This window comes from Ictidomys tridecemlineatus, chromosome 11 (assembly GCF_052094955.1).
Source record: "Ictidomys tridecemlineatus isolate mIctTri1 chromosome 11, mIctTri1.hap1, whole genome shotgun sequence".
In the NCBI taxonomy this organism is placed as follows: domain Eukaryota; kingdom Metazoa; phylum Chordata; class Mammalia; order Rodentia; family Sciuridae; genus Ictidomys; species Ictidomys tridecemlineatus.
This window is the reverse complement of record NC_135487.1, coordinates 107,243,147-107,257,092: the sequence shown is the minus strand read 5'-3', so window position 1 is coordinate 107,257,092 and position 13,946 is coordinate 107,243,147. Positions and strand designations below refer to the sequence as shown.

General features: G+C 45.4%; 1 protein-coding gene across 3 annotated transcripts in view; it reads left to right on the top strand.

Annotated features, from left to right (window-relative positions):
• Positions 1 to 8,761: 8,761 nt before the first annotated feature.
• The window catches only part of Trim33 (tripartite motif containing 33), a 122,582-nt gene continuing 117,397 nt past the window's right edge, over positions 8,762 to 13,946 (top strand). For 2 of the 3 annotated variants that reach the window (XM_078027054.1, XM_013363938.4), the window contains exon 1: positions 8,763 to 9,364. In XM_078027054.1, the coding sequence (XP_077883180.1) occupies positions 8,839 to 9,364 (526 nt within the window). In that variant the 5' untranslated portion in view covers positions 8,763 to 8,838. Of the gene's footprint in view, positions 9,365 to 13,946 lie in introns of all 3 variants that reach the window. The other variant, XM_078027055.1, reaches the window with a different exon arrangement.

Genomic DNA, 13,946 nt, shown 5'->3' with positions numbered 1-13,946 from the left:
CTGCCTTACTGCTGCCTTCGGTACCTACTCACCTCCAGTGCTGTTTTCTTGAATAACTGGAAATATTCCATTTCTGGCTATCCGATATGTCCGAAGGTTTTTCTCCACAGCAGGCCCTATCAATATCATGTTGAGAGGGTCATGAGCTAGGTAAGGAGAATGGCTGGACATAGCCTCTCCCTATACATACTGCTCGGATAGGCCCACAGCATGATTTAGCTTCTTAATGTTTTCTCTCAATAGCACATAAGAAAAGGATTGTTTCCCACTCTAGTTCTGTCTCCTTCAGGGAACTCTGGGTCTACTTTCATATCGATGTTTAATCATACACTAGGTATCATTATTCATACTCCATAAACACTATTTGTCAAACAATCCTGAGGAAACACCCTCTCACAACTGAGAAATGAAGAAAGTTAAGTAAGCTGCCCCAAACGCAAGCCAGTAGGTGGGGAAACTAGGTTTCATAGTTAGCATTTTGGTCCTCTATGATATTTGGTTTCTCTACCAGACAGGTTTCTACATCACATCTCAGACTCTTCTGTGAATTTCATGTTTTCTCAAGTAGGATTTCTGGGTCCCCAGAAATCTTACTTGAGAAAATAAAAAATATTTTAGTGTCAACACATATTCCATGACAGTTAAATTCTAGGCACTGCTTTCTCAAAGCACCCCGTGCACTTCAGGGGCTGTTTCCTCCGTATTAAAGTTATGTAATTTTGGGGGGAGTATTGAGAATTGAACCCAGGGATACTTTACCTCTGAGCTACATCCCCAATACTTTTTATTTTTTATTTTGAGACTAAGTTGCTGAGTCTGGTCTTGAACTTATGATCCTCCTGCCTTAAGCTTCTGAGTCACTGGGATTATAGGGATATGCCACTGCACCTGGCTCAAGTTATATAATTTTTAAAAACACCCTCACACTTTTTTTTTGTTGTTGTTGCTGGAGATTGAACCTGGGGCCTTGTGCCTACCAGCTGAACTATAACTATATCCCCAACCCAAATAAAGGGAAACAGTAGCAGGTATCAAAAGGTTAATAAAAACTTTTGGCTGAAAAATTAAGTCCATTAACCTTATTATTATTATCATTTATTGAGACAGGGTTTAAGGTGCTTAGGGCCTAAATTGCCAAGGCTGGCCCTGAACTTGCAATCCTCTTGCCTCAGCCTACTGGTGGCTGGGATTAAAGGTGTGCACCACTGCACATAGTAATAACCTTATTTTTTAAAGTAAAGTTATTTATATTCCATATTTTTCACTACCTACTAGATACTATCCTGGTCTAATCAACCATTATTCCTTAACTGAATTAATATTGTATTTGAAATACAACAGGTCTTTCTTCTTCCACTTTTACCCTTTATAGGTGATTTCTCTAGAAAGTAGCCACACTGACTTTTTTTGTCAAGCTTCTGCTTTGAGCTGGGTGCAGTGGTGCATGCAATTTGGGAAGCTGAGGCTGGAGGATGACAAGTTCTGCTTTGAGTCTTTGCTAAAAAATCCATCCAGGGTTTCACATCTTACTCAGTGGTCTTCTGCTTTTTTTTTTTTTTTTTTTTTCAGGACTGTGGATGGAATCCAGGGCCTTGTAAATGCTAGGTGAGTGCTTTACTACCGAGCTGTAACCCCAGTCCCTTCACTCAGGGGTCTTAAAACTGGGATATGAGCTGGTAGTTGGTGCACACCTGTAATCCCAACAACTCAGGTCGAGGCAGGAGAAGCGAAAATCTTAGGTCATTCTGTGGAATTTAGTGAGACCCTGTCTTAAATTAAAATAAAAAGGGCTGGAGATGTAGATCAGTGGTTGTAGGTCCTTGCTTAGCATCTGGATGGCCATCTTAAGTGAAAACTGCCATCTTAAGATAAATTTTTGTTTTCCCTCCCAAGGGCCTTTCTGAGAAAGGCTCACCACTCCCTCATACAAATCCAACCCTTGACCACCTGCATTAGGACCCACCCGGCTCTAATACCTGAGCCTGCCCCACAAAATCAGAACCCAAGCCTGAATTGCCTCTGTCTCTGGAGAGATGGCCTTTATTTGTCAGCTCTGACAAATAAACTCTCATGTTTATCTCTGCCTGGTCTCTTTCATTTCTCACTGGCTGGTCTCCTAGTTCCTCGCTTTCCTTTCATGGATGCTGAAACCCAGGATCAGGTTCCCCAGTGTGCCCACTCCCCTTTTTGAGGGTCTCTGAGTGTCCTGATCTGAATTCCATCGTGGAACCCAGCCCTCCATTCTGCTGAACACTCTCTCTGCACCCACCACTGGACATTTCAGTAAGACCCATCTCCAGTCAACCTAAATGAACTACGAGTCCTGGGAAGTGACCATCGATTGTCTGGCACTCCCAGGGTTACCATGTCGTCGGGAGCACTCCCAGCCACAGCTTTCACAGCTATGGCTGATCCCAACTATTGACTGGGTCTATAGGTGGTCTTTTATTTGGGTTTTGAGAAAAACTACAGAGGAGGATTGGGAATTGTTCCTGGTGAGACCTCTCAGGCTTGGTTTAATCTCTATGGGCTTCTGCCCTAGATAGTCCTAGCTGGGCACCCAAGTGCCTCTATGGGCCCTGCCCCCAGTGCTTACCCAGTGGTGGTGACAACCCCTGAGTGTAACCAGTCCTCTGGACTGGGTGATACTAGAGACTGGGGGAAGCCCCACCTCTAAACTCACCTCCTATATCTCACCATGGGCAGCTCCTCATCCATTCTCTCCCGTAGTCCCCTAGGTTGCCTCCTGGCTAACCTAGAGTCTCTCTCTCACCCCAGACCTAAAAACCCCAAAACTTATCTGTTTGTGCAACCAGATCTGCCCTTAATATCCTTTGGACTCTAACTGGCTGCTTAATGGCACTTTAGATCCAAATATTATCAGAGATCTTTTCAAGTATTATGAGCATTGGGGAAAATGAAAAGGATATCATATTCAGGCCTTCTCCTCTCTAGTTCTAAGCCCTCTTTCTGCAACTCTTGCTCTCTAGCACAAGTGCTCTTAGCTCTCACCTCCCCTATGCCTGCTTCCAAAGAGACAAAAAATCCTACCCAGGACTCTTCCTTCTTCAACCTAGCTCATGAGCCTCCACCATACCACAGTTCTCTTTCTGATGAGGCCACCTCAGCAAATGTCCCCTCAGCCCCTCCACCCTTCTCTCCTCCTGCTACACGATCATGGGCTGCTGCTGCCCAACCCACATCTCTGTGTCCTTTATGCGAGGTGGCCTGGGTGGATGGTGTAATCTGGGTTCATGTGCCTTTCTCTTTGTCAGATATTTCACAGATAGAAAAGCCGCTTGGGTCCTATACTTCAAGCCCCACCAAAATTTCAGTATCTGACCCAATCATATGATTTGACCTTCCATGATGTCCGTATGATCTTGTCTAACACCCTCCTGCCTGAGGAGCACAGGTGAGTTTGGGAGCAAGGTAGAAATTATGCTGATGAGGTACATCAGACCTCCCCTCCCCATCTGATTGGCACTGGAGCAGGCCCTGATTGGAACCCCAACTGGGATTATAATTAGCCTGGAGGAGTAACTAGTAGAAACCAATTCATTACTTCAGGACTTAGAAAGGTACCTCATAAGACTATCAATTATGAGAAGCTCCAGGAAGTCATCCAAGATAAAAATGAAAATGCTCAGCATTTTAGATCACCTGACCAAGGTTTTATTACAATATACTGATCTGGACCCTGAGACTCCAGATGGGAGACAACTACTAATGACCTACTTTTTCTCCCAGAGTTTCCCCAATATTAAGGCCAAACTAAGGTGCCCTGAGAGGGGTCCCCTAACTCTCCAAGCTGAGGTTCTGGGAGTTGCTTTTAATGGGAGAGACTAGAAGGTAATCTGCTCAAGCCATCCATCCGGCTTCAGCATCTATCCCTGGTTCCACTGGCCCATGGAAGGGTCCCTCGGGACCACTAGGACCCTGTTTTAAATGTGGTCAGATTGTTCACTGGTCTCATACATGTCCTAAGCCTCGAAAGTCTCTGGGCCCTTGTCCTAAATGCCATCAGAAGGGACACTGTGCTGCTGAATGTCCCTGAACCCATAGCAGCTCCAGGCTATCCAGCCCTTCTGGTTCCCCTTTCCAACACTTAGGACTGGCTGCAGAGGACTGACAAGGCCCAGGTCCCCATCACCTGATTACTACCATCACTCTGTGGGAATCCAGGGTAACTCTGTGTATTTCAGGTAGGCTGTCTCTTCCTCCTAGGCACTGGGGCTACATATTCAGTCCTCAAGGAGGCCTACCACTCATTCTATGACCTCTATTGTTGGGGTAGAGGGCAAACCTTACCAGCCTTTGCAAATATCTAGCCTTGTTTGTGCCTTTGGCTCTCCAGTTTTCACCCACTCCTTTTTGGTCATTCCACAGTGCCCTATTCCCCTTATGGGAAGGGACATTCTCACAAAGTTGGGGGCTACACTTTCCTTCTCCCCAGAAGGGCCTTATACCATGAGCCCATTCACATTCATCTCAAAAACCCCCTCCATTTTATAAGGGCTTACATTCCTTACCCCCACTTCCGCCCCCACTGTCCCCTTTTATCTCTACACATTTTCCTGGTGGAAGATCCCAGTCTTATTTTCCATATGTGCTCACCTTTAAATCCTGCTACTCTCCTCCCAGCTCCTCAGGACTCTTCCACCTCTTCTCCTCTTCCTCATTCATGCATTGAAACTTTGGAGAAGTTTCTCCCATATCCCTCCCACATACAGGAAGCCCCCTTGGAAGGGGGTAATGGGAAGGCAACATACACATGGTTCACAGATAGCGCCTCCTTCCTTCAGGAGGGAGTTCATCGGGCAGTGCAAGCTATAGTCTCTCTAACCTCTGTTGTGGAAGTGGCTCCTCTCCCCAATAATACATCTAATCAGCAGACTGAACTCGTTGCCCTCATCAGAGCCTTCACTTTGGCAAAGAGAGGCTCCCTCAATGTCTACACTGACTCTAAATACTCTTTCCACATACTTCTCTGCCACTCTGCTATTTGGAAGGAGTGTGGATTCCTCACCACCAAGAGAACTCAATTACTAATGCCCCTTTTATCTCTGGTCTCCTTCAGGCCTCAATGCTTCCCACTGCCATTGGAACTGAAGGATGGCAGCTAAGTAACCCCCTTCTCCAGTGGGCATTTCCTTTCCTGACCTCTCTCCTTGTCATAGGCCTTTTGCTAATGCTCGCCCCCTGTGTCATTAGATTTATTCAAGACCAGATTCAGGGCTGGGAATGTGGCTCGGGCAGTAGTGCGCTCGTCTGGCATGCGTACGGCCCGGGTTCGATCCTCAAGCACCACATACCAACAAAGATGTTGTGTCCACTGAGAACTAAGAAATAAATATTAAAAATTCTCTCTCTCTCACTCTCTCTTTAAAAAAAAAAAAAAAAAAAAGACCAGATTCAAAGAATCTCTAGCCAAACTGAAAACCAGCTTCTTATACAGGACTTTTAATCCCTCACCAAAATTGGGCCATCCAGAGTCAGTATTGCCCAGCACCTCCTGACCATCACCATTGCCCCTAACAAGGGTCCAGATGCCATCCCTTCCAGGGAGAAAGAAGCTGTAGAAGATTGATCTACGCCCCTGTCCTTTAATGAGCCCAATAACAACAAAAAGGGGAGAATGTAAGGTCCATGCTTAGCATCTGGATGGCCATCTTAAGAGAAAGTTTCACTTTCCCACCCATGGCCTTTTTGAGAAAGGCTCACCACTCCCTCATACCACCCCATCCTTAACCACCTGCATTAGGATCCTGGCTCTAATCCCTGAGCCTGCCCCATCTGCCTGGTCTCTTTTATTTCTTGCTCCCCTGTCTCCTGGTTTCTCGATTTCTTTTCCATGGTAGAGTGCTTGCCTAGTCGGTGGGAGGCCTTGGGTTCAATAGCTACTAATGAAAAAAAAAATGGGTGAGGGTATTAAACTCATTTAGTGTCCTTTTTTTTTTTTTTTTTTTTTTAAAGAGAGAGTGAGAGAGAGGGAGGGAGAGAGAGAGAGAGAATTTTTTTTATTTTTTAGTTTTCCGCGGACACAACATCTTCGTTTGTATGTGGTGCTGAGGATGGAACCCGGGCCGCAGGCATGCCAGGTGAGCGCGCTACTGCTTGAGCCACATCCCCAGCCCCTTAGTGTCCATTTTTCCATTAGATTTAATTTAAAAATGTCAGTATTACAAAATGTCAGAAATTACACTGCAACTAGTTTAAACTTATGAAAAACTGTAGAACATGTTTGAGGAGAGAAAATGTTTTTTCCAAAAATTCTTTAATGGACATAAAATTTTATAAAAATTAAAGACCACTTCTGTATCTGGCCTGGTCTCCTTAATAATTCTCTTATCTTATGCCTTTCTACCCTCAACCTTGCTCAAGGCATTCCAGCCACAATGACTCCTAGCTTGTTCCTCTAACAAGCTTGCCTCAGGCCTTTACACTTGGAACACACAGAGTCCTTCACCTAATCAGCAGAGACCTTCCTCAATCATCTATCCCTTTCACTCTTATTTTTTCAGGAAGCTCCTTTGTTTTGTTCTTGCTGTGTAATCTCAGCTAAATCTGACACAAAACAAGGTTAACACTTGTTTTTCTTTTCTTTTTTTTTTGAGAGAGAGAGAGAGAGAGAGAGAGAGAGAGAGAGAATTTTATTTATTTTTTAGTTTTCCGCGGACACAACATCTTTGTTTGTATGTGGTGCTGAGGATGGAACCCGGGAGGCACGCATGCCAGGCGAGCGCACTACCGCTTGAGCCACATCCCCAGCCCAACACTTGTTTTTGAATGAGTAAAAAATGTTCTTTTTTTAGCCATAAGGCAGGCTGGCCTTTAACTTATCCTTCTACTTCTACCTCCGGAGTAGCTAGGATTACAGACCCATGCCACCACGGACAGTTTCATATGGTTTATTTTTTGGTACTCTAGAGTCTTTTAACCACTGAGCCACAGCCTCTGTTTTTTTTTTTTTTTTTTAAATTTTTAAATTTATTTTTTAAATAGTTGTAGATGGACATCATGCCTTTATTTATTTATTTTTATGTGGTGCCGAGCATGGAACCCAGTGCCTCACACATGCTAGGCAAGTGCCCTGCCACTGAGCTATAGCTCCAGCCCCTCAGTTTTATTTTTTATTTTGATACAGGGTCTCCTTAAGCTGCTTAGGGTTCCCTAAATTGCTAAGGCTGGTCTCTCAACTTTCAATCTTCCTGCCTCAGCTTCCTGAGTCTGCGAATTACAAACTCAGTATTTCAGGCATGGGTCACCATTTATGTGGTTTATTTTAAAGACTTAACATCATATACAGATAAGTTTCTCGGGAATATTGTCAAAAAACTAAGAATTTATGAGCCTAATACTGAAGCAGCCATTATAACACATAAACCCATCTAAATACTTAAAAAAATTTTCTTTAAAAAATTTGTAGATGGACACTATAAGGTCCTTGCTTAGCATCTGGATGGCCATCTTAAGTGACAGCTCACCATTTTAAGGAAAAAGTTTCACTCTCCCGCCCAAGGTCTCTCCCTCATACCAGCCCAACTCATACATTCTTGAGCCGGCCCCATAAGTCCCAGAGCTCAAGCCTGTTTTGCCTCTCTCTACTTTGGAGAGATGGCCTTTATTTGTCAGGTCTCACAAATAAACTCTGGTGTGTATCTCTGCTTGGTCTTGGGCTTTCATTTCTCGCTTAACCGTCTCTCATTCCTCACTTTCCCTTCAGACTCAATACCTTTATTTATTTATTTAATTTTTATGTGGTGCTGAGGGTGGGATCCAGTGCCTCCAAGCGCTCTACTACTGAGCCACAACCCCAGCCCTCAAACCCCCAAATACTTTTTCCAAATAAAAAGACAACTCTTAGGGAGCTGCCACCCTACTAATCCCGGGACTCGAAGAGGGACTCCCAGGACGTAATCATATTGGGTAGAGCGGTGACACCCCACACTGTCACAAATCAAAATCTGCTTAAGTGACTTTTCAGCATCCATCAGCTCGCTCTCCCACTTCCTGATTCAGGTCTGGGGTGTGGCCGTGGCATCTCGGCTTTAAAAAGCTCCTCAGTTGACTGCTTCGTAGCAACGTTTGAGATGCACCTTAAGAAGCTATAAAGAGCCTAAGGAGTTGCTTCCTTAGTGGGTCTTTTCAGGCTATTCTGGTGACCACTATAGATATATATATCCATAAAAAAAAAAAAAAGCCCGCTTTACCGCTCCCCTGGGTCACAACCTCTCAATTGAACAGGCGTCAAAGCACCGCAGAGACCCAGGAGGTGGCCACAGCGGAGCCAAGAGGACTCAGCGTCCGACTGAGCCGCAGGTGAAGCTTCCCCGGAGACGCGCCCGTCGCGAGGGATGGTGCCGCCTGGGAGACATTCGTTCGGGAAGGAATCCGGCCCAGACTCCAACCCTTCCACCCTTCTCCCCATCGCACCACCCCTGCGTCCGAGCTCATAACCACCTCCAGGCAAAGGCCACCCAGTGCCAGTGGCCTCTAGCTTTAAAAGCTCCTTCGGAGCTAAAAGGCCGTCGCGCTGACGCAACGTACCGGCCCCTGAAGGCCGAACAGGAGTCGAGGACGGCCCCGCGCCCGCGCACCGAATTCCCGCCTCCCTCCGGAGGACGTCCGTGCGTACGTGCGCGCGCCGCGCCCTCTCTCCCTTAACCGCGCGACGCGAGGGCGGGGGCACCCCGTGCGCGCACGCTCTCGTTGGTTCGCTCGCTTGCTCGCTCTCGGCGGCCGCTCTCGCTGCGGCTGCGGCTGGGGCTGGGGGCGGCGGCGGCGACGCGGGCGGCGGGCGGCGCGGGGCGGTCCGGCGGGTTCAAAGAGGAAAACATGGCGGAAAACAAAGGCGGCGGCGAGGCTGAGAGCGGCGGCGGGGGCAACGGCAGCGCGCCGGTAACTGCCGGGACTGCCGGGCCCGCGGCGCAGGAGGCGGAGCCGCCTCTCGCCGCGGTGCTGGTGGAGGAGGAGGAGGAGGAAGGCAGCAGGGCTGGCGCGGAGGGCGGCGCGGCCGGGCCCGACGACGGGGGGGTGGCCGCGGCCTCCTCGGGATCGGCCCCTGCTGCCTCTGCCCCAGCGGCCTCAGTGGGCCCTGGGGTGCCCGGGGGAGCCGTATCGACGCCGGCCCCAGCTCCAGCGTCGGCTCCCGCTCCGGGTCCCTCGTCGGGGCCGCCGCTTGGGCCACCAGCCTCGCTCCTGGACACCTGCGCGGTGTGTCAGCAGAGCTTGCAGAGCCGGCGTGAGGCGGAGCCCAAGCTGCTGCCCTGTCTTCACTCCTTCTGCCTGCGCTGCCTGCCGGAGCCGGAGCGCCAGCTCAGCGTGCCCATTCCGGGGGGCAGCAACGGCGACATCCAGCAAGGTGAGTCGGAGGCCCTGCCCTACGTCGGGCCGCAGGGGATTTGTAGAGCCCAGGAGGATCTGGGAACCAGGTGCTAGGGACCGAGGCTGCGCGGACCGGCGCGGTCCTGTGGCGGGGGTGGGGTAGGGGGAGTCTAAGACGCTAAAGACATGGCCCCTGGGACAGTTCCAGAGCGGCTGGACCGCCAGAGATATGGGGAGAGTGAAGGGAGGGGTGCCGGTTGCGAGACACTGGGGGAAGGGACTCTGGCTGCGAGGGAGGTTTGAGGTGCGGATACTAGTTGAGCCAGGTTCTGCAGCGTGTGGACCCTGACCGGTAGAAAAGAGGGGTTTGTGAGACCCGTTGTGAGTAGGGTGTTTTAGGGAAAGGCCCGTACCTGGAGAAGGGTTGTTGAAAGAGTGGGTAGGAGATAACGGCAGTGAGGATGGATTGCTCTTCAGGGAGGGAAATGGACCTGTTCTTGGTTAGGAGAAAGAACTACAGCTTAAATGGAGGTAGGTGAAAGACATTTGGAAGCTTGGGGCCAAAAGAAGGCTCGTGTTAAAAAATAATTTTAAGATGACATTGGGAAGGAGAATCTGGGGAAGTGGTAATAGCTGTGAAGGGCCTTCGTGATTAGGGAAAATCCTAAGATTTGAGGATGAAGGAGAAATGAACTTGGAAGGGACATAGGAGTTAGGAGTGTTGGGCATGCATTTGCTTCATTTATTGTACGTTAATGAGCTTGCAGTTAGGGCATTATGCTAGGAATGAATAAAATACCCAACGAAAATGTCATTCACACTCTAGAGAGAAAATGAATATATATCGTGCAATAGTGGAGGCTGGTATTCGGTACCATGGTTGGTGACACAGTGCAAACTTTGCAATAAAGGAAATCCTTGAGACGGCTTCTTGAAGGGTGACTACATCACCGGGTAGGAGGATATTCAGGGCAACAGAGCCCCTTTTTATATTTCTAGAATTAAAGGATGTGTAGTGTGATTGGAGGAAGTTAGATTGGATTAATGGGTGGAATAGATGAGGGTTCCACAGTCCCTTTTCTGTACTCTTAGGTCTAGGTGTGTTTTGGACTTCAGAATATAGTATTTTGGAATTTACCTTTTTCTAGTAAGATCTCTTATGTAGTATGCTAGTGGGATCTGTTTTTAACTTTTTGCTATCAACATGTTTACATTTCTGCATTAAAATATCATGTTGAATATCATGTTGTTGAGATAGACAGTAGCCTCCAGAGATTCAGGTTGGTTTTGTTGCAAGCTTATGAAAAAACTAAAATTTCAAAACTTTATTTTGGTATCGAGGATTGAACCTACTGATTCTTAACAACTGAGCCACATCCCCAGCTAAGTTGCTGAGGCTGGCTTTGAACTTGCCATCTTCCTGCCTTAGCCTCCTGAGCTGGAGGGGTGTGCACTATCACGCCTGGCTAAAATTTCAGAACTTTTAAATTTTGATTATGGACTTGTTCTAAAGGGTTGGAATTTATCCTGTAGAGTATTCTGTTTAATAGAGGGCCTTCCTGAAGGCTTTTTTATCAATAGTTTAAAAGGATCAGATTTGTGATTCAGAAAGATCACTTGAAGCACTTGAGAAATGAAGGCAGGTGAGGCTGGAAGCAGGGAGACCAGTTAGAATCTCAGAAGTAATCTAGGTGAGAAATTATCATTTGCATGGGTAGTTTAGGACTGAAAATGAGGTGTTACACAAGGAAGCATTTTTGTATGGAGGAATGGTAGGCACTTTGTGAAACACTGAGTTTGCATGTCTCCTTTGCCACTTTTTACTTACTGTGTGGATAGATTAATTATTCTTAGCCTCAATTTTCTCATTTGTGAAATAGGGACAAAACTATACATACTTAATAGAGATATTGAGAGAATGAAGTAAAAAAAATGTATAGTGACTAAGTACATGGTAGTTACCAATGAAATGGCAACTAGTTTATTACTGATAACTGACTAAGTGGAGGTGGGCATTGAGATTGATGTGAAGGGGACACATGTTGGATGAATTTCAGGTTTCTTGTTTGGTGGGTGGTAGCTCTGTTAATGTAAATAAAGAATTCAGGCATAGGACTGGAAGATGTAGAGTGCTTGAGATGTACAGTGGTAGAGTGCTTGCCTAGCATGTGTGAGGCCCTGGGTTCAATCCTCAGCACTCTTAAAAAAAGAAAACCAAAAAACCCCAAACAAACAAAGAACAGGCACAAAAGCAGGTGTGTGTGGTGGAGGGAGGATATAATGATGAGTTCTGTCAGATATGGTTTTGAACTATTGGGACATGCAGGGAAGAATGTTAATAAGAATGTTAATAAGAATAACAGGGCTGGGCTGTAGGTCAGTGGTAGAGTGCCTGCCTTGCACGTGTGAGGCAGGGGTTCAGTCCTCAGCACCACATAAAAATGAATAAATATATTGTGTCCATCTACAACTAAAAACATATTTAAAAAAAAAAGAATAAGGTTTTAGTGGATGGAGAAGATGTATCAAGGATAGCTGCTTATGGCCCCATGAGCATGATAAGACACATGGGATTCAATGTTCTTGTGAAAACCTGGATTAGGTGAGAGATTTAGAGGGAACCCAACATGCAAATTATGTTTGTGATTTAGGGACTGAGGCTATAGAGTTGGCTCTGGAATTTATGCAGGAGAGAGAAGAATAATCTGTAAATTCCCTCTTCAATTCTCTATCATTTGTTTTTGAACTAGAATAAATAAGTGGAAGCAAGTTGATACTGTCAAGAAATCTTAAGTAATTGCTTTCTAAACAACATCTAAAACAAATTGAATGTGGGAATCTACCTTGTTTTTAGGTAGAGCATATAAAAAATACCTTTTTGGTAGTAACTCAGGTACCTTTTGCTCCTGAAAAATGAGAACAGGCAATGCTAATATGGACACTGAATTTAGAGGTAGGGAATATATTTTTGCCACTTGATTAGAGGTAGTTTATGCTTTTTCTTTTATAGTTTCTTTATAATGTCATTCTTTAACATTCACTAAGTTGAATTTTGAATCTGAAATTGCTTTATAACTGAAATGCTTTAAAAATGCAAGGTATTATTAAACAACATGTGATTTCATCTTTTCTATTCTGGAGAGCCATAGCTGGTAGTTCAAATCACCATCTTTCCTAAGTGGTTCTCAAACAATCACAAGTATACCACTCTTTCTCTCTCTTTTTTTTTTTTTTTTAAAGAGAGAGTGAGAGAGGAGAGAGAGAATTTTTAATATTTATTTTTTAGTTCTCGGCGGACACAACATCTTTGTTGGTATGTGGTGCTGAGGATCGAACCCGGGCCGCACGCATGCCAGGCGAGCGCGCTACCGCTTGAGCCACATCCCCAGCCCACTCTTTCTCTCTTAACTGATCTTTTTTTCTAAATCTTTTGATAAACTTATTCTCACGGTTTTACTGTCTCTCTAGGTTGATAGTTCTCAAAGTGTGGTGTCTAGACCATCATCATCATTATCAGCAGCAGCAGCATCTGTTATGAATGCAAATTCTTGGGCCTCATGCCAGACCTTCTGACTGGCAGTCTGTTTTAACAAGTCCTGTAGGTGATTCTGATGCACGCTTGAATTTGAGAACCACTGTTCTTGAACGAAGAGCTTCTCACATCAAATGTGTCCTTAGAAAGGCTTTCTTTTGCCTGGTGGTGGGGTGGGGTGAGGATCAAACCCAGGGCCTTGTGCATGCAAGGCAAGCACTCTACCACCTAAGCTATATTCCTAGCCTTAGAAAGGATTTTTTTCTTGACTACTCATTTTAAAGTACTTTTCCAGGTGACTCTGTGACATATTTTATCTTAACACAGCTAAAATAAAAATGTTAGTTCTTGTCTCTTTTTCTAAAAGAATATTGTAGAATGTACAATCAATAAATAACTTTGGATGAACAAGACTCACCTGGAGAGCTTATTAAAATGCTGATTTGAGAAATTCTTCAGTGATTCTGATTCAATTGGATTGACTTTGCATCAGCACTGTTGTTTTTTGTCTTTAGTGGGGTGGGGTGAAAACAACCCTTACACATGCTAACATCTCTATCCTTTTTGAATTTTACTTTGACTCAAGATCTTGCTAAATTACCCAGGATCTTGCTAACAAGTCCTCTAGGTGATTCTGATGCAGAATGATTCTTATGATCTTCCTTCCTCAAAGTATCAAGTGGCCAGGATTATAGGCATACACTATCAAAAAAAAATTTTTTTTTTTTTTTTTGGTACCAAGGTTTGAACCTGGATCCACTTAAGTAGTGAGCCAAATGCCCAACTCTTTTTATTTTTCATTTTGAAACAGGGTCTCACTAAGTTGCTTAGGGACTTGCTAAGTTGCTGAGGCTGGCCTTGAACTTCTGTCCTTCTGCCTCAGCCTTCTGAGTTGCTTAAATACAGACATGCATACCATCTACACTTTTATTAAGTACTATATGTGATTCTGGAGCAGGTTATACCTCCGACACTTTGAGGAACTTGAGTAAGTTGCATTTGATTCTGCTCTTAAGAAGAAGTTATGTGATCTTTGGGAAAGGCACTAGGCATCTTGTCAGGGTTTTAAGTAGTATAAAGAGGCAGA